Source organism: Passer domesticus, chromosome 27 (assembly GCF_036417665.1).
Source record: "Passer domesticus isolate bPasDom1 chromosome 27, bPasDom1.hap1, whole genome shotgun sequence".
Lineage (NCBI taxonomy): Eukaryota > Metazoa > Chordata > Aves > Passeriformes > Passeridae > Passer > Passer domesticus.
Window position 1 is genome coordinate 5,103,503 of NC_087500.1, and position 20,261 is coordinate 5,123,763.

Here is a 20,261-nt window from a genome sequence, read left to right on the forward strand (position 1 = left end):
GCACCGCGCCCCCCCGGTACCGCTCATTGCGGGTCCCCCCGATGGCAGCGGGACCCCCGGAGCTGCAGGGCCCCCCCGAACCGCACCGGGACCCCCGGAACTGCGCGGGGCCCCTCCGGGCTGCAGGGCCCCCCCACGGCACGGGCGCTCCCCCCTCGATTCGCACCGGGACCCCGGGATGCACGGGAGCCCCCCACCCGCACCGGGGTCCGCTCCTGCAGCCCTCCTTGCACCGGATCGCACCGGGACCCCCGCTGCAGCCCCCCCAAACCCAAACCCGCAGAGGGGTCCCCCCGCTGCAGCCCCCCCAAACCCAAACCCGCACCGCGGTCCCCCCGCTGCAGCCCCCCCCAAACTCGCAACGGGACCCCCACTGCAGACCCCCCCAAATCCGCACAGGGCTCCCCCAGCTTCAGACCCCCCCCCAAACCTGCACAGGGGTCCCTCCGCTGCAGTGCCCCCCCAAACCCAAACCCGCACAGGGGTCCCCCCGCTGCAGCCCCCCCAAACCTTCACAGGGGTCCCCCCGCTGCAGCCCCCCCCCCCAAACCCAAACCCGCGCAGGGGTCCCGCACGGCGCTCAGCCCCTCACCCCGCGCCCCCCCAACCGCACGACGCCCCCGCACCGAGCCCCACCCCCGTTGCACAGACCCCCGCCCCGAACCCCACCGGACCTCCGGCATTGCAGCCCCCCCCCCCGCACCCCCCCCCCGCCGCCGCACGGGGGTCCCGCACCCCGCGGAGCCGCCCCCGCCGCGGGGGCCGGGCGCGGTGGTGCCCCCCGGTGCCCCCCCCGGTGCCGGCCGTACCTGGGGTCCCCCCGGTGCCGCCCGGCGCGCGCCCCGCCGCCCCCCCGCCTCCTCCTCCATCTTCGCCGCGCGGCCCCGCCCGCCCCGACAACAACATTCGGTGACGTCACTCCGCGTCACGTGACGGCGCCCGGCGCTAAAAATAGCCCCGCGCGCGGGGGGGGAGCCCCCCCTTTAAAGGGGCGGGGCCCGATGAGGGGCGGGGCCTAACCCGGCCTTAAAGGGGCCGCGGAGTGAGCGTGAGGCGGTGTTTGTGGGGCGGAACGGGAGTGTGCAAGGGCACACGTGTGTGTGTGTGTGTGTGTATGTATGTATATATATATATATGTATATATATATATATGTATGTATGTGTGAATATATGTACATGTATGTATGTGTGACAGGTGACAGGCCATGCCCCACACACACACACATGCACACAGGTGGCACAGGCCGCCGTGCTGCCGCACACACGCGTGTGCGCGCCCCGGAGCTCGGTGTGCGGCCGCTGCCGCGCACAAGGGCGTGGACACACGCGTGAGGACACGCGTGTGCCACGGGCCGGGCAGGACGCGCTCTGCAGGGCACACGCGTGCTCTGTGTGCAGCTGCACGTCAGCCTGCCACGCTCACGGCACACGCACAGACACGCGTGTGCAGGACACGCGCACACACGCACGCCTCTGCCCTTGCCCACGCACGCGTGCGGGTGCAGCAGGCCCGGGTTGGGGGGGGTCACTCAGCGGGGACGTGCGGGGATGAATCACGCCGGGCCGGGGCCGCGCTGAGTCACCGGCGGCGCCGCGGGGCCCGGCCGGGTGACGCGGGGGCACACGCGTGTGCACATGTGACACGCGCGGGGAAACGGGGTGCGTGGCCCTTTAAGGGGCGCGGCCGCGCTTCCTGCCCGCCGCCAGGGGGCGCGCGGTGCCGCAGGGGAAGTTCCGCCCCTTCCCCGGGGGCCGCGGGTTCGAGTCCCGGCCCCGCCGCTTCCGCCTCCGGGGCCGGGCCGGGGTCGCGGCGCTGCCATGGTAACGGGGCCGGGGGGACAGAGGCGGGTTTGGGGTCCCCTGGGGGGGCCATCCGGGGTCTCCACAGAGGGTCCCCACAAAGGGATCTCTGCGGTGAGGGGGGGCCGAGCCGGGGTCCCCTCGGCGCTGTGTGAGGCCCTCCCGGGGCTCCCGAGCGGCCGAGACCTCCGGGACACCCAGGGCCCCAGCCCGCTGAGTCCCTCCCTGCTCCATTCTTCCCCCTTTTCCCACAGTCCTGCCACTTCCAGAAGCTTTTTGGGACCGACGGGGAGCTGGAGGACGAGGTGAGGGACCCCCACAATGGCCGAGGCCCCCCCCGAGCGGCTCGGCCCCGGCGGGGCTCGGGGATAGCACGGATGGAGCCGTTCCCATTCCCAGCGTTTATTTCCCGCAGGATTTCCTCTCCGCTGTGGAAGATGCAGAGAACCAGTTTGTGACCCCCAGGCGTTCCTCACCCAGCGTGGCCCCGGTTCCTCCCAGTACAGCCCACCCCAGTACAGCCCACCCCAGTACAGCCCACCCCAGTAAAGCCCCCACCCTCCGGCCCCTCGCCGGGCAGGGCGAGCATCCCGTGGGATTGCAGGGACCCCCGTGGCGGGGGGCAGCCCCCCAGGACGAGCTGGACAATGCCCTTTTCCTGGCTGCCTGCAGGGAGCTGGAGGGTCCCGAGGTGCCCCCGGGGGCTGGCACTGCCCCGGTGCCCCCCGGGCGCCGCGAGAAGCCCCCAGGGAAGGAGAACGCTCAGGAATGTGCGGCCCCCAAAAAGCTCAGGGTGGGAGAGGAGCCGCTCTCGGGTTCTGGGGGGCTGCAGGACAGGCAGGGCCCCCTCCCCAGTGCCAAACTGGTGCTACGGCCCAGCGCGGCCGGTGCCTGTGCCCCCAGACCCCCCCCTCCCATGGGAGAGCCGGGAAGCTCCCGAGGGTCCCTCCCTGCTCCGGGGGCTCCGTGCCTGAGGCCTGGCCAAGCCCCCCTAGGAAGGAACAGCTCCTCGGTGCCCTGGACCCCCCCAGCACAGAGCTGCCCCCAGCCCCGGCTGCCCCCCGGCCCCCCGAGCGCCCCCGTGGTCACCAACCACCTGGTGCAGCTGGTGACAGCGGCCAGCAGAGCCCCCCGGGCAGCCCCCCGAGCCCCCGCCCGCAGGGAGAGCCGGCGCTTCCCGGGGCCCGCCGGGATCCTGCCCCAGCAGGTGGGCACGGCCTGGGCAGGGCACCGGGCTGGGCACGGCGTGGGGACGGGGTGGGGATGGGGATGGGGGCAGGAATGGGGATGGGATGTGGGATGGGATGGGGATAGGATGGGGATGGGATGGGGTCAGGATGGGGATGGGATGGGGATGGGGACAGGAATGCAGTGGGCTGGGATAGGATGGGAATGGGAATGGGGTGTGGGGTGGGATGGGGATGGGGACAGCGTGGGAACGGGGTGAGGATGGGCATGGGGGCAGGAATGGGGATGGGATGTGGGATGGGATGGGGATAGGATGGGGATGGGATGGGGTCAGGATGGGGATGGGATGGGGATGGGGACAGGAATGCAGTGGGCTGGGATAGGATGGGAATGGGAATGGGGTGTGGGGTGGGATGGGGATGGGGACAGCGTGGGAACGGGGTGAGGATGGGCATGGGGACAGGAATGGGAATAGGATGTGGGAAAGAATGGGATGGGGATGGGATGGGGATGGGGACAGCGTGGGGATGGGGTCAGTGTGGGGATGGGGATGGGATGGGGATGGGATGGGGATGGGGTCAGTGTGGGGATGGGGACAGGAATGGGAATAGGATGTGGGAAAGAATGGGATGGGGATGGGATGGGGATGGGGTCAGTGTGGGGATGGGGACAGGAATGCAGTGGGTTGGGATAGGACGGGAATGGGATGGGGATGGGATGGGATGTGGGGATGGGAGCAGCTCACGAAGCCAGGCAGACCCCTGGACATCTCTCCCTGTCCCACAAGCACTCTGGGAAGCTGCTGGAGGAGATCCTGGTGTCTGCCCCCCAGACTCCAGCTCACGGGGCTGTGGCGAAGCCGCGGGCTCAGGTAACCCCCCCTCCCACCCCGGCTCGGGCAGATCCCAGTGGGACCCTCCCAGTGGGGTGCAGGGAGCCCTGGATGGTGACCATGGGTGTCCCTGACCCCAGGCGCTGCCCAGCTCCCCGCTGCCCACGGAGGAGGATTTTGGGAAGGGGCCCTGGCTGGCCATGAAGACGGAGCTGGGGCTGGATGAGAGGGACCCCAGCTGCTTCCTGCACACCTACAGCGTGGTCATGGTGCTCCGCAAGGTGAGGGCGGCCCAGGGTTCAGCTTCCTGCTCTTCTCCCACCTCTCAGAGCTGCTCTTGGGGCTGGGAGTCTCTGGGGAGGGGGCTGAGCTGAGCTGAGCACAGACATCCACATCCCCGGGGTGCTGAGGGCTGTAGGATCCCGGAATATCCCACACGGGAAGGGCCCCACCAGGATCAGGGGGTTCAGCTGCCAGCCCTGCCCAGGGCTACCCCAAAATCCGTGCTGTGCAGGCAGCCCTGAAGCAGCTCCCAAAGAACAAGGTGCCCAGCATGGCCGTGATGATCAAGACCCTGACCAGGAGCAGCGCCGGCGCTGGCGCCGTGTTCCGGGACCCCACAGGTGAGGGGGGCAGGGGTGCCTGGGCTTGGGGGTGTCTGTGCCCAGAGGTTCCTGTGCCCGGGGGTACCTGTTCCCTGGGGGTGCCTGTGCCCTGGTGGTTCCTGTGCCAGCTGGTTCCTGTGCCCTGGGGTTCCTGTGCCCTGGGGGTTCCTGTGCCCTGGTGGTTCCTGTGCCAGCTGGTTCCTGTGCCAGCTGGTTCCTGTGCCCTGGGGGTTCCTGTGCCCAGGGGGGGCTCTGGTCATGCCTGTGCCCAGTGGTTCCTGTGCCCAGGGGATACCTGTGCCCAGGGGTTCCTGTGCCCTGGTGGTTCCTGTGCCCGGGGGGGGCTCTGGTCATGCCTGTGCCCAGTGGTTCCTGTGCCCAGGGGATACCTGTGCCCTGGGGGTTCCTGTGCCCAGGGGTTCCTGTGCCCTGGTGGTTCCTGTGCCCTGTGGTTCCTGTGCCCAGGGGTTCCTGTGCCCGGGGGGCTCTGGCCCGTCGCCCCCGGGGCTCAGGGATGCCATCCTCGCTGCCAGGGGAGATGCAGGGCACCGTGCACCGGCTGCTGCTGGAGCAGAGGCAGAGCGAGCTCCGGGCCGGCTCCGTGCTGCTCCTGAGGCAGGTGAGGAGAGCTGGGGGGCTCCTTATCCCCCCCAGAGGGGTCTGAGCCCAGGGGAATGCGGGGTGGGGGATTGGGGTGGTGATACAGCACGTGGCCTGTCCTGTTCCCAGCCCCAGAACACCCTGGAACAGGAATGTAGATGTTAGGATAAGGGGATGAGAGGAACCAGTGCATCCCTGTTCCCATTGCACAGCACCTGCAAATACAAATACAAGAAAAGGATCTCCCACACTTTCCCACCTCAGATTTTTCTCAACTCTTCCTAAGCTTTCACCCTTCACCCTAAGATCTCCGTAAACGGGGCGCTGCAGCTTGGGGGGTTTACCCAGGAGCTGGCTCTGCCCTCTCTGCAGGTCGGGGTCTTCTCCCCCTCCCACCGCAACCACTACCTCAACGTGACCCCCAACAACCTCCTGCGGATCTTCCCACCCGAGCCCGAGGGCTGCTCCCCCCAGCAGGTGAGGGGGGCACTGCTGGTGGCCCTGGGGGGCTGCTGGGACCCCCAGGGGCGTCTGGATTATGGGGACCCCCAAGTGGAAGGGGGAGGGCTGGATAAACCCCCCAATCATTCATCCCCGCTGGGTTTTGCAGGTTCCTGCCCAGGCTGAGCTGACCCCAGAGCCCCCTGCACAGCCCACCCGGGGTGTCCCCTTTCCTGAGGACTGGGGACAGTCGAGGACAAGTGGACACAGTGCAGAGCAGCATCCTGGGGGCTTCTCCCTGTGCCCACCGAGCTCTGATCCCAGCTGGGAAGAGCCGGTGGGAGCTGATGGATGTGACATGGGTGAGTCAGACCCTCTCTGGGAGGGGAGGGAAAGCTCTCTGTCCTGTGCAAAGCAGGGCTGGTTCCCAACCTGAGCAATTCCACGATCTCACACGCACAAACTCACATCCTGCTGTGCCCTGCAGATGACCTGGACGGGCTCCTGGGAGAGCTGCCTGAGGATTTCTTCTCAGCCCCAGCTCAGGTTGACTGTGGCTGAGCCCAGCACAGGGTGACGGTGCCGAGGAGCAGGTGACACACCTGCCACCCACCCGCCTGCTTCTCCGTGGTGTTTGTTGTGGAGCTGAGAGCTGGGGACACCCTGGGGAGAAGTGGCCTCAGCACTTTGGGCACACGGGCTCCCCTCGCTCCCAAACCTGCATTAAAGGGCTGTTTTGTTTCTGCATCACCTGTGTCCTCGTGTGTCACCCCTCTGTGCCTTCCCGGGGGTCCCTGCTCCCCCCCTGGGCAGGAGGAGCCATCCCCCCAGGGTCTCACAGCCCTGCAGGACTGGGGGGGGTCCCCAGATCCCTCCCCACGGGTCGCACCCACCAACAGGTTAAACTGCCCCGCACCCCGTGACTCTGTTTACCACCAGGAGTTATTTATAGGGCGCCCGGCTCTGGGATTCGATTCCACATCCGTGTGTGGGGCACAGCCCTATTAATAACCCCGCGGGCTCGCCGTCCCCAGCGCCCCCCTGCCCTCGGGGGCCCCCATGGCCCACGAGACGTTCTCCTTCAGCCCCTCGCGCTGCGCTCGCTGCGGCTGCAGCGGGAGCTGCTGGAGCGGGAGGATCGCCGCCGGGCGCTGGCCCGGGACTCGGCCTCGCGCCGCCTCCTGCCCGCCACCGGCACCGGCACCGGCACCGGCACCGGCACCGGCACCCCCCGAGCCCCGCCCCGGGTCTGCCGGGACCCCGCCGTGCACAACGCCCTCTACGCCGGGGACCTGCCCCGCGTCCAGAGCATCTTCAGGGACGAGGCCGCCGCCAACGTGGTGCTGGAGACGGTCAGCGAGGAGCTGGTGTGGTCACCGGAGCAGGGTACGGGCTGCGGGTCCTTCCTTTCTGCTCCCTTCCCTCCCGTTCCCCCGCAGAACAGCTGGGGGGCCAGGAAAAGGGGTGGGTTTTGGGGAGCAGGGCTGATGCTGCGGTTCCTGGGGAGTCTGGGCTGGCGTGGGTGCCCCCCTGCTCCCCCCACCTCCGGCAGGGTGCGGGTGGGTGTCTTGTGGTGAATGCCCCAAGTGTGAGGACACGAGGCTTGACTCCATTTTCCTCAGAAGGCTGATTTGTTATGCTATATAATATATTAAGATACTACATTAAAACTATACTAAAACAGCAGAGAGAGAGGAAGATCAGAAGGCTACAAAGAACAAGAATGGAATGGAATGGTATGGAATGGAATAGAATAGAATAGAATAGAACAGAATAGAATAGAATAGAATAGAATAGAATAGAATAGAATAGAATAGAATGCATAACATTAGAATAGAATAGGATAGAATAGAATAGAATAGAATGCATAACATTAGAATAGAATAGAATAGAATAGAATAGAATAGAATAGAATAGAATAGAATAGAATAGAATGCATAACAAAATCCTGTGACTGCTCACAGCCTCGGCACAGGGGGCTGTGATTGGTCATCAATTAAAAACAATCCACATGGAGCAATGGAAGATGCACCTGTGGCATTCCACAGCAGCACACAGTTATTGTTTACTTTTCTTTCCCGAGGCTCTCAGCTCCTCAGGGCGGGAAAAACCCTAGCAGAGGATTTTTCATAAAATATCATGGCTACAGCTGGGGGTCCTTCCTTTCTGCTCCCTTCCCTCCCGTTCCCCCTGCAGAACAGGTGTGGGGCCAGGAAAAGGGGTGGTTTTGGGGAGCAGGGCTGATGCTCCGGTTCCCGGGTGGGTGCCCCCCTGCTCCCCCCACCTCCGGCGGGCTGTGGGTGGGTGGGTGCGGGTGAGGGGGCTCCGGCGGGCCCTGGGCTCTCCGGCAGCCCCCCGTGCCCCCCGCAGGGCTGTGGGTGCTGAGCCCCCGCCGGCAGCACACCTCGGCGCTGCGCATCGCCGCCGCCCGCGGCTACGAGGACTGTGCCCGGCACCTGCTGCTGCGGGGGGCGGCCGTGGACGCCGTGGTGGGGGGCCGGGCCCCCCTGCACGACAGCGCGGCCGCCCCCCACCCCAACTGCGCCCGCCTGCTGCTGGCCTTCGGCGCCGACCCCAACGTGCTGAGCGCCGACGGCGCGGCCCCGCTGCACCTCTGCACCGCCCCGCACAGCCTCAGGTGCGGCTCACCTGCGGGAGAGACCCCCCCCGAAATGGTCACCGCTGCCCCGCCCACGCAGTCTGCGAGCCAGGGGCCTGGGGGGGGGTCATGGGGGGGTTCCTGGGGGGGTCCCATGGGTGACAGGTCTCTCCAGGGTGTACCCGGGGGTGTCCCATGGGTGACAGGTCTCTCCAGGGTGTACCCGGGGGTGTCCCATGGGTGACAGGTGTCTCCAGGGTGTCCCTGGGGGTGTCCCATGGGTGACAGATCTCTCCAGGGTGTACCCGGGGGTGTCCCATGAGTGACAGATCTCTCCAGGATGTCCCTGGGGGTGTTCCATGGGTGATAGCTCTCTCCACTATGTCCCTGGGGATGTCCCATGGGTGCCAGGTCTCTCCAGGGTGTACCCGGGGGTGTCCCATGGGTGACAGGTCTCTCCAGGGTGTCCCTGCGGGTGTCCCATGGGTGCCAGGTCTCTCCAGGGTGTCCCTGGGTGTGTCCCTTGGGAGCCAGCTCTCTCCCCTATGTCCTGAGGATGTCCCTAGGGTTGTCCCACGGGACCCACACCTCCCTGGCACGCCCTGCTGGTGTCCCACGGGTGCCGTGTCTCTCCCAAGCGCCCCCTCACCCTTCCCACCCTCTCCAGGTGCGCGGAGCTGCTGCTGGCGCACGGCGCGCGGGTCAACCTGGGCACCCGCGACCGGCAGGTGACAGCCCTGCACGTGGCGGCGCGCCAGGGCCTGGTGGCCCACGTGGAGCTGTACCTCCACCACGGCGCCGACCCCTCGCTGCGCACCCACCAGGGCGAGACCCCCCTGAACGCGGCGGCGGCGGCGGCCGAGCGCCCCGAGGACGCCGAGTGCTTCGTGCGCGTGGCCGAGCGGCTGCTGGCGGCCGGCGCCCGGCCCGGGGCCGCGGGGCGCAAGGGCCACACGCCGCTGCACAACGCCTGTGCCAACGGGCACCCCGAGCTGGCCCGGCTGCTGCTGCGCCACGGCGCCGATGCCACCGTCCCCAACGGCGCCGGGGACACCCCGCTGGACTGCGCCCTGCGCGCCGTGCACGAGTACCGCCAGCAGCGCCCCGAGGAGACCCTGGCCCTGCTGCTGGACCACGGTGCCCACCCCGCGCACCCCAAGGTGGGCATGGGGCTGACGGGGGGCGCGGGGCGGTGGCGGTGTCACACATTGGTGACACGGCTCTGCTGGCAGATGCTCAGGCTGTGCTGCCAGCACCCGCCGGCGCTGGAGGTGATGCTCAACGCCTACGACCGCGTGCCCCCCGCCGCCGGCTGGGTGGAGGCCGTGCCCCCCAAGGTCTGGGAGGTAAGGGGGTGTCCTGGGGGGTCCTGGGCTGTGCCCGCGTCCCCAGCTCACTGTCCCACGTGTCCCCCGTTCAGGAGCACCGGGAGTTCTACGCCTCGGCCGTGCGCATGGCGGGGCGGCCGCGGCGGCTGCAGCACCTGGCGCGCGTGGCCATCCGGCGGCACCTGGGCGCCCGCTGCCGCGCCGCCGTGCCCCGGCTGGCACTGCCGCCCCCGCTGCGCCGCTACCTGCAGCTGCCCATCGAGGGCCTCATCTCCTGAGGGCGCGCCGCGTGCCCTCCATCTGTCCCCTCCGTGTGTCCCCACCGGTGTCCCCTTGCTGTGTGCCCCCCCTGCCCTGGTGTCAATAAAGGACGTGGCACAGGTGGCTCTTGAGGTGACTTTGTCGCTGTGGGACCAGGGCGGGCAATGGCAACTGCTGTGGGGACAGGGACTGTGGGGACAGGGGATGAGGGGGACAGAGCCGGGGGTCACAGGTGGCAGGGAGGGGACAGACGGGTCCTGGCGGGGTTGGGGACAGGGGTGAGGGGTGGCAGGGAGGGGACAGACGGGTCCTGGCGGGGTTGGGGACAGGGGTGAGGGGTGTCACCGCGGTCCGGGGGGGTCCGGTCCCGGTCCGGCCCGTGGGGGGGGGTTGGGTTCCCCGGCAGTTCCCACGGTGCTCCCGAGGCCCCGCCCCTCCGCGGCCCTGACCCCGCCCCAACAAACCCCGCCTCCCATCACAGCCCCGCCCACCCCAAGCCCCGCCCACGTTGGGGCGCGTCCCGCTCGCTCCACCCCCTCACTGACCACGCCCACCACCGGGCGCGGCCGTGACGTCACGCCCCGCGCGCCTGCCGCCCCCTGGCGGCGCGCGCTGTGACGTGGCGCTTCCGGCGCGGGCGGCGGCGGCGGGAGGCGGTGAGTGGGGGAGGGGGGGCACCGGGACCCCCGGCGACCGCGGGGACACCCCGGGACCGGCAGGGACATCCCCGGTTCCTCCCGCCCCGCCGCGCCCGGGCCCCGCTGACCGCAGCGCTCTGCTCCGTCCAGCTCGGGGATGGCCTGACCCTGCCCCGCTGCGCACCGAGGCGCTGCGGGACCCTCGGGACCCTCCGGGACCCTGCGGAGCCGCGGCCGGGCCCGGTGCGGTGAGCGCAGCGCTGCCGGTTCGGCGTCCCGGGAGCGCGGAGGAGGAGAGCCCGCCGCGAGGAGCCGCCGGCCCGCGGGCACCGCTGCGAGCCCGACGGCGGCACCGGGGGTGGCGGAGATGGAGCCCCCGGCCGCCCCGCTCATCCCGGGGGTCGGGGACGAGGTGACGCTGCTGGCCGGGCTGGCCGCGCTGGCGCTGGCGCTGGTGCTGGCCTGGCTCTCCACGTACGTGGCGGACGGCGGCAGCCCCGGCCCGCTGCTGGGCCCCGGGGACGCGGCCGTCATCCGCCTCGGGCCGCCCGCCGAGCCCGCGGAGCCGCCCGGGCCCCCCGAGGGCGCGGAGGAGAAAGCGGAGGAGGAGCGGGGGGCGGACGGCGGGACCCCCGGGCCCGGCCCGGAGCAGCGGCCGGAGGCGCGGGGCTCGCCCCGGGAGCCCGCCGAGCCCGGTGCCGCCGCGGCGGCGGGGGACGCTTCCCCCGGCCTCATCACGATCCGCCTCAAGTTCCTCAACGACACCGAGGAGGTGGCGGTGGCGCGGCCCGAGGACACCGTGGGGATCCTCAAGAGGTGAGGCACGGGGGGTGTGGGCTGTGGAACGAGTTTGAAAGAGGTGGCGGTGCCAGTGGCGGTGCCATCGCTGTCCCCTCCCCGTTTAACGGAGGGGTGGGGGTCCCCGAGCGCCGTCTCGGCCGCCTCCCACCCGCTCCGTCCTCCCGCAGCAAATACTTCCCGGGCCAGGAGAGCCAGACGAAGCTCATCTACCGCGGGCAGCTGCTGCAGGACCAGGCGCGCACGCTGCGCTCGCTCCGCATCACCGACAACTGTGTCATCCACTGCCACCGCTGCCGGGGGCCCGCCGCGGCCGCCCCCGCCCTGCCCGAGCCCGGCCCCGCCGCCCCGGGGCTGCCGCTGGCCGGGGGCACGCTGATGGTGCCCACGGTGATGGTGGTGCTGGCGCTGGGCTGGTATTTCCGCATCAACTACCGGCAGCTCTTCACGGCCCCGGCCACCGTGTCGCTGATCGGTGTCACCGTGCTCGTCACCTTCCTGGCCTTCGGCGTGTACGGGCACGCGGGCTGAGGCACGGCGGGGTGCCCGTGCCAGCCTCGCTGCCGGACTTTGCCCCCCAAAAAGGGGCTGTGCCCCCCGGAGCTGCGCTGCCCCTGCCCGGCTGTGGGGAGTGGGGCAGCGAGGGAAGGGGTCGTGGCTTCTCCCCAAGGACTTTTTAATGCCAATAAAGGGTGTCGGGTCACCCCCTGGGTACCTTCGTGCTCTCTCCTCCCCCCCACACTGCTGGGGGGCCACAAAAACAAATCCTGTGGGGAATGGAGTGGGAGGAGATGGATTGGGATGATGGGGGTAAAGGCCCTGTTTAATTAACGAGCCGCAATTAACGCCGGGGGTACCAAGTCAAGATGCAGTTTTATTTACAGGGGCAGCCACAACCCACTCACGGGACACACAGACCTCACAAGGGCTCAGTTCCCCTGCAGGGGGGGGACACGCAGAAACACCGGGGTGCGGGGGGGGGGGGGTGAGGACACCAACCTGGGGGGATCACAGGGCACGGGCTGAGCCCCCCAAGCCCCACTGCACCCCTTGGACCCCAAATTGCAGCTGAAGGGGCTCAGGCTGCCCCCCCCCAGGCAGTTTGGGGTGGCCCCCCCGTGTTTTTGGGTGCCCACAGCCCCGTCCCCGGGCCCCGGGGCACGCGAAGGCCAGCTTGGCATGCTCCGGTGGCCAGACCTGCCCAGCCCCAAAGCCACACCAGGAGGGACCACGCGGGGGTCCCCATGCAGGGGAGGGGGCTCTGCAGGACCCCCCCCCAGCCCAGCCTTTAGCAGCAGTTTGAAAACAATAGTGAATCCAGAGTCGAGAGCACCATAATGAGAGTCCCAGCGAGAGGAGCCACGGGGTGTGGGACAGACACAGCTCCACCCCGGGGACATATGGCCAAAATGGGGGGGTCAGACAGCCATGGGGAGGGGGACACAAGGGAGGGGATGGAGCCAACGCTGTCCCCAGCACAGCCCCTGCAATGGAGAACAGCTGCAGGGAGGGGAGCACGGGGCAGGGGGTGACCTGGATCCAGCCAGAGGGACCTGTCCCCCCCAGCCCGCACAGCGGGGCGCTGCTCCCGGCCCCCCCAAACAACAGCAGAGCCTGTGGGGGTCCCCACTGACCCCCCCACTGCAGCAGCAGCTCCCCAGGCACGTGTGGAGGGCACACCAGGAGTGGGGGGCTCTGTGCTGGGCTTCCCCCCCAAGTTCTGCTTCCCCCCCAGACGTCCCTGGCAGGTTGGGGTCCCCCCTCCCCAAAGAGTTTGGCACAGGGATGGTCACAGCAGCTCCCCCCACCCCCAAACCCGCCCCCAAACATGAAGGATGCAGCATGCAGCCCCCTGTGACCCCCTGTGTGGGCACTGCCAGGCCCCCGAGACCCCCCCCCAGCTGGGTGCAGGCACAGCTGAACAGAGCTGGGGGTGAGAGGGTGCTCCCCTGTCCCGTGGGTGGGGAAAGCCCCCTCCAGTGTGACCCCCCCTCCTGAGCCAGCCCGACCGGCGAGTGCCAGCCCAGGGCAGGGAGTGGGGCAGCCCCAGAGTGGGGGCTCACCCCAAAACCCCAGGGCAGGGGGGATTCACAACCCCCTGACCCAGGCCCGGACCTGCCCAGGGTGCCCCCCACCCCACTGGGGTAAATGAGGAGGGGGTCTGGGGGGGCACAGCTGGCTTTGGGGGTGCTGGGAGGGAAGGGGGGGCTGTACCCCCCGAGGGTGACACCCCAAAGAGAGCCCCACGTACAAAAACTGTCACAGAATAAATAGAGGCACCGGGGCAGGGCGGGGAGGCAGGGGGGCACTAAGGGGGGCTCCCCAAATCCAGCCACAGCTGAGTCCTCTGTGCTCCGGTACCCACGGTGTGCCTGGGGGCTGTCCTGGCCCCTGTCCGTCCCTCTGTCCGTCCTGCCCCTCCCCAGCTCGGCGGGGCTCAGTTGTTGATGTCATCGTAGATGCTGGGGGTGTGGGGGGCGGGGGGCTTGGGCTTCTTCTTCTTGCTGGAGCCCAGCCCTGGGGCGCCGCTCACCAGCCCCAGGTGGGGCTTCTTCTTCTTGGTCTTGCGGGACTCGGAGTTGTTTGTACCTGGGGAGGGGAGAAAGGGGAGAAATGGGGGTGTCAGGGAGGAGATGAGCCCCAAAACAGGGGTCAACATGCAAGAAAATTTACCCCAAAATGTTCCTGCCCCTCCCAAGTGGGGGACAAGATGCTCTAGGATTTGGAGCCATGGTCTGTTCAACCCCTCTTGTACTGGGGACATGCCAGAACAGCCAGTTTTGCCCCCACAGAGGGGTCTGTGCCCCAGGATTTGTCCCTCAAAGGGGTCTGTGCCCCAGGATTCACCCCTCAGAGGGGTCTGTGCCCAGGATTTGCCCCTCAGAGGGGTCTGTGCCCCAGGATTTGCCCCTCAGAGGGATCTGTGCCCCAGGATTTGTCCCTCAGAGGGGTCTGTGCCCAGGATTTGCCCCCCAGCCCCTGAACACTCACTGGCTTTGGAGGAGGCCGAGTCGGAGGGGGAGATGTCGGAGGAGCCGTCCCACTGCAGGCGGCTCATCAGGGCCTGGCTCTCAGCCACCTCGAAGCTGTCGTTCTCCACGCCGCCCTCGGCCTCGGGCAGGGACCTGGGCACAGGTGTTACAGAGGGCAGAGGGGACAGAGCCCCCCCAAATGCCAGGGGGACGCCCAGGGGCTCGGCCCAGCACCCACCACCCTGCTGGGCTGCAAACCCCACCCCCAGCCCTGGGCTCCCGTCCCCTCCAGGCCTCCCCAGCCTGTCCCTGTCCCCAGCCCCTCCTGAGCACCCCCTGCAGCCCCCCCAGTCCCTGTCCCAGGGACCCTGGGGACCCCGATCTGCCCCCACTTACGCGGAGGGCCCGAGGAGGTAAACCCGGACTGCCCTGCGCTGCTCATCCGTGTGCTGGGGACACCGCAGGGACCTGGGGACAAGACAGCACTGAGATGGGCCTCCCCCCTCCCCTGGGGATGGGGGCACGCTGGGGACCCTGGGGAAGCCCCCCAGAGTGAGCAGGGCCAGGCCAGGCCGCCCTCACCTGGTGCACATCTTCTTGGTGTGTTCGGAGATGACCCCGCATTGCTGGGGAGGGAAGGGACAGGTGAGTTTGGGGGGGGACAGGTGAGTTTGGGGGACAGGTGAGTTTGGGGGAGACAGGTGAGTTTGGGGGACAGGTGAGTTTGGGGGAGACAGGTGAGTTTGGGGGAGACAGGTGAGTTTGGGGGACAGGTGAGTTTGGGGGAGACAGGTGAGTTTGGGGGACAGGTGAGTTTGGGGGAGACAGGTGAGTTTGGGGGACAGGTGAGTTTGGGGGACAGGTGAGTTTGGGGGAGACAGGTGAGTTTGGGGGGGGACAGGTGAGTTTGGGGGACAGGTGAGTTTGGGGGAGACAGGTGAGTGACCCCTGGGCCCCCCAGTCTCCCAGTGCTGCGTCCCAGACAAAGCAGCCACTGCCCCAGAATCAGGACTTGCTGCATGTCCCCACTCCTAGCCTGGAAACCAGCCCCAGTGGGATGGAGCCCAGCTGGGAGAGCCCCCAGGGGTGCCAGCCCCTGTGGTGCCCCCTCCCCATCCCTCACCGTGGTGAGCAGCGTCCGCAGCTCCTCGGGGCCCAGCGTCTCGTAGTTGATGCCAGCTGAGTTGCTGTACTGGGGGGGCAGAGGGCAGGCTCAGGGCTGGGGGAAGCTGGGGGGACCCTCCTGGGGGGCAATGCGGCCCCTGGGGAGGCACAGCAGGGACTGGCAGCCATCTCCCCCCACGCCAGGCTCACCTTGAAGGGATCGGGGTTCCCGCCGATCTCGCCTGGCAGGGAGGAAAGGTGAGGGGGGGTCCTGCCCCCAGCCTGGCCCTGCCTGGGACCCCCAGGGCCCCCTCCCACCGCCACCACCCCAGCCAGGGAGAGCTCCGCCTCCCCACAAGCCCCACCCACCCCAAATGCCCCACCCACCCCAAATGCCCCACCCCCACACGTGCCCAGCCCATCCAAGCCCCGCCCCAAAGGTGTGAGCCCCCTCCCCCATTTTTAGCCCCACCCCAGGGGTGCCAGCCCCGCCCCCTCACCATTTTTGTGTTTCAGGGACTTGGACCTGCGGGGCGAGTTGGGGTTCTGCAAAGAGAGGGGGGTGTTGGGGGTGTCCTGTGTCCTCCCCGTGCCCCCCACCCTTCCCTGCACCCCTCACCTTATCCGATTTCCTCTTCTTGGCTGTGGGGAGAGACAGAAAGGAGAGATTTGACCTTTTCCAGGGCATGCAGCCCCTTCCCAGAGCCACCGCTGCCTCCCCAGGGCTGGGACCACCACCCACAGCTGCTCTCCCCCTACACACCCACCCAGCACCGGGGTTCAGGGGCCATGGGGCAGGCAGGACGTGTCCCCCACCCCTCAGGACAGCAGGGACCCCTCCCCACCTTTCTTCTCGGAGCCATAGGACCAGTCGTTGTCATTGATGTCATCGTTGTCCTCCTGGTCACTCTCTGACTTGTTCAGGTTGTTGCTGCTCGCGATCCTGAGCGGGGAGGGGAAGGAGGTCACGGCCAGGGCCTGCCCCACGTCCTCCATCCCAGGTCCCCTGGTACCCTCCCAGCCTCCCCAGCACACGGGGATCCAGACAGGAGTCCCCAGCAGCCACCGAGGCAGGGGGCACAGAGTACCTGGGGGGACAGAGCACCCAGGGGGGACACAGGACCATGGAGGGGACAAAGGACCCAAGGAAGGGGGACACAGGACCCAAGGTGGGGGGGACACAGGACCCAAGGTGGGGGACACAGGACCCAGGGGTTCCCAGCTCACTTTCCCAGGAGGGATAAACTGACAGGGAAGAACAAGACGAGCTCCAGGGGGAACCAAGCTGGACACCCCCAGGCTGGAAAGCGAGGACTGAGGAGACCCAGAACCGGCCGAATTCACACCCCAGGCTCCTCAGAGCCTGAACCACAGCCCCGTGGGGGATGAGGCAGGCAGGCTCGGCGCCGGTGCCTCAGTTTCCCCGGAGCAGCCGGCCCCACCTGCGGTTGGCGATGCGGCTGCTGTTGCGGCCCATGCCCAGGCACTTCTCCAGGTGCGGGGCGAAGCGCGAGGCGGCGATGCTGCGGCTGCAGTTGGGGCACACGCACTCCTTGTTCTTCCACTGGTTGTACACCTGCCCGAAGATGTCCACGCCCGGCTGGTCCACGATCTCTGCGGGGGGACACGCTCAGCCCCTGCCCTGAGACCCCCCCACATCTGCTCTGGGGGGTCCCTGGGGCTGCCAGACCCTTCCCCACAGCCTCAGCGGGGTCCCTGGAGCTGCCAGACCCTTCCCCACAGCCTCAGCGGGGTCCCTGGGGCTGCCAGACCCTTCCCCACAGCCTCAGCGGGGTCCCTGGGGCTGCCAGACCCTTCCCCACAGCCTCTGTGGGGTCCCTGGGGCTGCCAGACCCTTCCCCACAGACTCAGAGGGGCTGACACCAGTGGCAGTGCTGCCAGGGGGTCTCTACCACATCCCACCCACACCCCAGCTGTGCCCCCCAAGGTCCCAGCACCACGTTTTGGGGTTCAGTGCCCTCCCTCTGGGACAGTCTGGTCACTGTTGGGGGGACATTTGGGCCCTCAAACCTAAATCCCTGTGTGTGGGGACCACCAATCCCCTCAGAGAGCAGGGGCCTGGCTGTGTCCCTGTCACCAGCATCACCCTGAGCCCCGGGGAACTCGGGGGGCTCACCAAAGTCCTTCATGCTGTCGGGGTCTGTGTCATCCAGGAAGAAGTAGCCGCACTTGACAGCCCGGTGCACCTCGAAGCACAGCCCCAGGCAAGCATCCTCCACCAGCTCCGTGTAAATCTCGTGTGCGATGGCCTGGGGGCCCAGGGGGGGCTGTTAGGGATGGGGGGGGGCACACACGGACACCCCAGGGGACAGACAGACCCCCAGACGGGGCAGCTCACCTCCAGTTTGCTGTTATCCAGGCCAGACAAAGACATATCCTCCATTTTCATTTGCAGCTGCTTGCGGAGAAGTCACGCCGAACGCTCATAGCACGGGACACGGGGGGCTGGGGGCACGGGGGGGTCTCACTGGCACCTCAACCCTCACCCGCAGACCCTTCCCAACCCCCTTCCCAGCCCAAATCCCACTGCACACCCTGGGATGTCCCCAGATGCACTCTGGGGGGATCCCCAAGAGAAAGAGTCCCGGGGTTAAACCCTCCAGGAGTGAAGTGGGGGGGCTTGGGGGTCTCCCAGCTGGGCAGGACCCTCCCCAGCCTGGCATGGGTGAGTGGGGGACACTGGCTGACAAGGGTGGGATGTCCCCAGTCCCCCACCCCTCAGGCCAGCCTGGGGTGTGCCCGGCCTTCAGAGAGGTGTCAAACCCCCCCAGAGCCCCACCTCACCCCCCCGTTGTCCCGGGGCTGCAGGTGTCCCCAGGGTGTCCCCAAACTGTCCCCTCCCCTCCTGCAGGGGTGGGTTTTGCTGCATCACCCTCCCTTGCAGCATATGGAGGGGGGACAGGGCAGGCAGGGGAGCACCGTGTGCCCCCCAAAATGGGGCCTGGCCTCCCCCCGCCCAACAATGAGAGTTTAAAGACCCCAAAGTCATGGTCAGGCACCCCCAGCACCCATCGGTGCTGAGCATGGAAGCCCTGATTGTCACGGAGCTGGGGGGACTCTGCCCAGCCACCGGGAGGGGGGACACCAGAGGGGTCTCCACGGCCCCCCTACACCCCAATCTGCTGATCCAGGCATTCCTTCCTTCCACAACGGAGAGCAAACAGGGGCTGGAATTGGCTCAGCCCCCAGCACCCCCCAAGCTGAGGCAGAAAAGGGACAGGGAGAAGGTGGGGGGGGGCTCAGGGGGGTCTCCCATAAGGCTGGGGAGGGCAGGGAGGGTCCCAGGGGCTCTCAGGATCAGGGCAGGGGGGTTGGGAATGAGGGGTCTCAGGGCCTGGGGGTCCTGGGAGCTCTCAGGAGAGGAGGGCGGGGGGCACAGACAGGGAAGGGGGTTAAGGGTGGCACAGGGGGGGTCTCTCACCAACCTGGGGGAGACAAGGGAGGGCCCCGGGAGTGGATGGAAAAACAGGAAAATGGGGGGGGAAGGGAGATCTCAGGGCCGGGGGGGGTCTCGCATAGGGCTGGGGGGCCCAGTGAGGGTTGTGGGGACTCTGGGGAACCGGGGGGGCAGGAAGGGGGGAGAGGGGGATCTCAGCAGAGCCCAGCAGGCCTGGGGGGGCCCGGGGGGCCCTCGGGTGGAGAGCGAGGGAGGGGGAGGGGAGGCTCAGGACCCGGGGAAGGTCCCGGGGCCTCTCCGGACGGGGGGCGGGCGGTCCCGGGGAGGGTCCCGGGGAGGGTCCCGGGCGGATCGCGGGGTCCCCGAGCGCCCACGGGCCGGGGTCAGCAGGCCGCTCTCCGGTGCGGCGGGGCCCCACGGGCGGGCAGGGCGCCGGGAGGGGCCCCTCGGGCGGTCACTCACCGGCGCGGAGGGTCCGCCGGGGCCGGGGCGGGGCCGGCTCAGCGCCCCCCGCCGCTCCGGCGCGGGGCCCGGCGGCGACTGGCCATGGCGGGGGCCCGGTGCGGGGCCGGCGCGGGGCCGAGCCGAGCGGACGGAGCGGCCGGGCCGGGCCGGGCCTGGCGCTGCCTCCGCCCGGCGGCGGCCCAGGGCGCTGAGGGGGGTGAGGGAGGGCAGGGCAGGGGCGGGGCGCCGCGCCCGGCGCGCGCACGGCCCGGCCCCGCCCCCGCCGCCGCCGGCCAATGGGGAGGCGCCGTCAGCGGCCGCGGCCAATGGGAGGGGCCCGAGCCGCCGGCGCCGCGCGGGGCCTCGCAGAGTCACGGGGGAGGGGCGAGGGGGCGGGGCTAGAATGGGCGGGGCGGAAAGGGGCGGGGTTTGGAGGGGCGGGGCCCGCGGCCGGACCCTCAATGGGAACCCGGGACCCCCGGGACCCCCGGGACCCCCAAACCCCCCGAACCACCCGGAACCCCCGGGACCGCCCGGGATCCCCGAACCACCCGGGACACCCGAACCCCCAGGACCCCCGAACCCCCAATGGGACCCCCAAATCCCCCGGGACCCCCCGAACCCCCCGGGACCCCCGGCCCTCACCCCTACAGCCCCCACTGAGACACCCCGGTGCCATTCCAGCCCCACGGATGCCCCCAGATCCCTGCCCCAATTCCAGACCCCCCCAAAAATGAGCCCTGGGGGTCCCTCCCACAGCGGATCCCCACAGGAAGGAGGAAAGAAACTCCTCACGCTTGTCCTTTTTTTTTTTTTCCTAAAATTTTATTTTTTATAGTAATGACATGAGAACAGAAACATTATTTTTCACTTTATTATACAAAAAAAAAAAGCGAAAAAAAAAGAAAAAAAAAAACGAAAAACCCCAAAAACCTCAAAAATAAACAAAACAAAACAAAAAAAAAGAACCGAAACCCCAAGCAAACCGGGAAAGCAGGGACATGACCCCCACGTCCCGCTCAGCCGTACAAATTCCGAGTCGGGATTATTATTATTTTTATTTTTTTTCCTTTTTTTTTGTCTTTTTTTTAAACCTACAAAAACACTCTTTAAATATTAGAAAAAAAAGATGATTTTTTTTTTTAATCTTTTTTTTTTTTTTGGTGTTTTTTTGCCTTTTTTTTTTAACGTAATTCACAAGAACTTCCATCTAAAGGATCCCGGGATTTTGTG

At 67.9% G+C, this 20,261-nt stretch overlaps 4 protein-coding genes across 4 annotated transcripts; 3 read left to right on the forward strand and 1 right to left on the reverse strand.

Moving 5' to 3' along the window:
• The first annotated feature begins 1,716 nt into the window (after window positions 1–1,716).
• HROB (homologous recombination factor with OB-fold) lies at window positions 1,717–6,292 on the forward strand. The gene is made up of 10 exons (XM_064399568.1): window positions 1,717–1,821; window positions 2,055–2,105; window positions 2,216–3,007; window positions 3,776–3,859; window positions 3,961–4,101; window positions 4,335–4,443; window positions 4,959–5,044; window positions 5,398–5,502; window positions 5,636–5,828; window positions 5,954–6,292. Exons 1-10 carry the CDS (start codon window positions 1,819–1,821, stop codon window positions 6,025–6,027), a joined length of 1,638 nt encoding a protein of 545 aa, XP_064255638.1. The 5' UTR covers window positions 1,717–1,818; the 3' UTR covers window positions 6,028–6,292.
• Window positions 6,293–6,476: 184 nt separating this feature from the next.
• Window positions 6,477–9,842, forward strand: ASB16 (ankyrin repeat and SOCS box containing 16). The gene is given in 6 exon segments (XM_064399570.1): window positions 6,477–6,556; window positions 6,559–6,852; window positions 7,837–8,104; window positions 8,733–9,225; window positions 9,298–9,411; window positions 9,486–9,842. Coding segments are annotated over 6 exon segments (1,386 nt in total). The 5' UTR covers window positions 6,477–6,525; the 3' UTR covers window positions 9,672–9,842.
• A 352-nt stretch (window positions 9,843–10,194) lies between these two features.
• On the forward strand, window positions 10,195–11,793 carry TMUB2 (transmembrane and ubiquitin like domain containing 2). Its single transcript, XM_064399903.1, has 3 exons — window positions 10,195–10,310; window positions 10,443–11,108; window positions 11,261–11,793. The coding sequence occupies exons 2-3, from the start codon at window positions 10,660–10,662 to the stop codon at window positions 11,619–11,621; spliced, it is 810 nt and encodes a 269-aa protein (XP_064255973.1). The 5' UTR covers window positions 10,195–10,310; window positions 10,443–10,659; the 3' UTR covers window positions 11,622–11,793.
• A 151-nt stretch (window positions 11,794–11,944) lies between these two features.
• ATXN7L3 (ataxin 7 like 3) lies at window positions 11,945–19,242 on the reverse strand. The gene is made up of 13 exons (XM_064399902.1): window positions 19,047–19,242; window positions 17,526–17,632; window positions 17,304–17,436; window positions 16,609–16,780; window positions 16,012–16,109; window positions 15,786–15,808; window positions 15,667–15,712; window positions 15,377–15,408; window positions 15,186–15,254; window positions 14,645–14,688; window positions 14,459–14,530; window positions 14,082–14,215; window positions 11,945–13,679 (listed from the first exon to the last, which is right to left on the reverse strand). Exons 2-13 carry the CDS (start codon window positions 17,574–17,576, stop codon window positions 13,528–13,530), a joined length of 1,026 nt encoding a protein of 341 aa, XP_064255972.1. The 5' UTR covers window positions 17,577–17,632; window positions 19,047–19,242; the 3' UTR covers window positions 11,945–13,527.
• Between the last annotated feature and the right edge of the window lie 1,019 nt (window positions 19,243–20,261).

What these genes read in the sequence shown, in the direction of transcription:
- HROB (XM_064399568.1), top strand. An exon ending in TGGCGAAGCCGCGGGCTCAG is followed by an intron (nt 3,860 to 3,960) that starts GTAACCCCCCCT and finishes CCCTGACCCCAG; the next exon opens with GCGCTGCCCAGCTCCCCGCT. An exon ending in AGCTGATGGATGTGACATGG is followed by an intron (nt 5,829 to 5,953) that starts GTGAGTCAGACC and finishes TGTGCCCTGCAG; the next exon opens with ATGACCTGGACGGGCTCCTG.
- TMUB2 (XM_064399903.1), top strand. Translation starts at nt 10,660, where the DNA reads ATGGAGCCCCCGGCCGCCCCGCTCATCCCGGGGGTCGGGGACGAGGTG. An exon ending in ACCGTGGGGATCCTCAAGAG is followed by an intron (nt 11,109 to 11,260) that starts GTGAGGCACGGG and finishes GTCCTCCCGCAG; the next exon opens with CAAATACTTCCCGGGCCAGG.
- ATXN7L3 (XM_064399902.1), bottom strand. Translation starts at nt 17,576, where the DNA reads ATGAAAATGGAGGATATGTCTTTGTCTGGCCTGGATAACAGCAAACTG. An exon ending in CTATGGCTCCGAGAAGAAAG is followed by an intron (nt 15,809 to 16,011) that starts GTGGGGAGGGGT and finishes CTCTCCCCACAG; the next exon opens with CCAAGAAGAGGAAATCGGAT. An exon ending in CTCGGCCTCCTCCAAAGCCA is followed by an intron (nt 13,680 to 14,081) that starts GTGAGTGTTCAG and finishes TCCCCTCCCCAG; the next exon opens with GTACAAACAACTCCGAGTCC.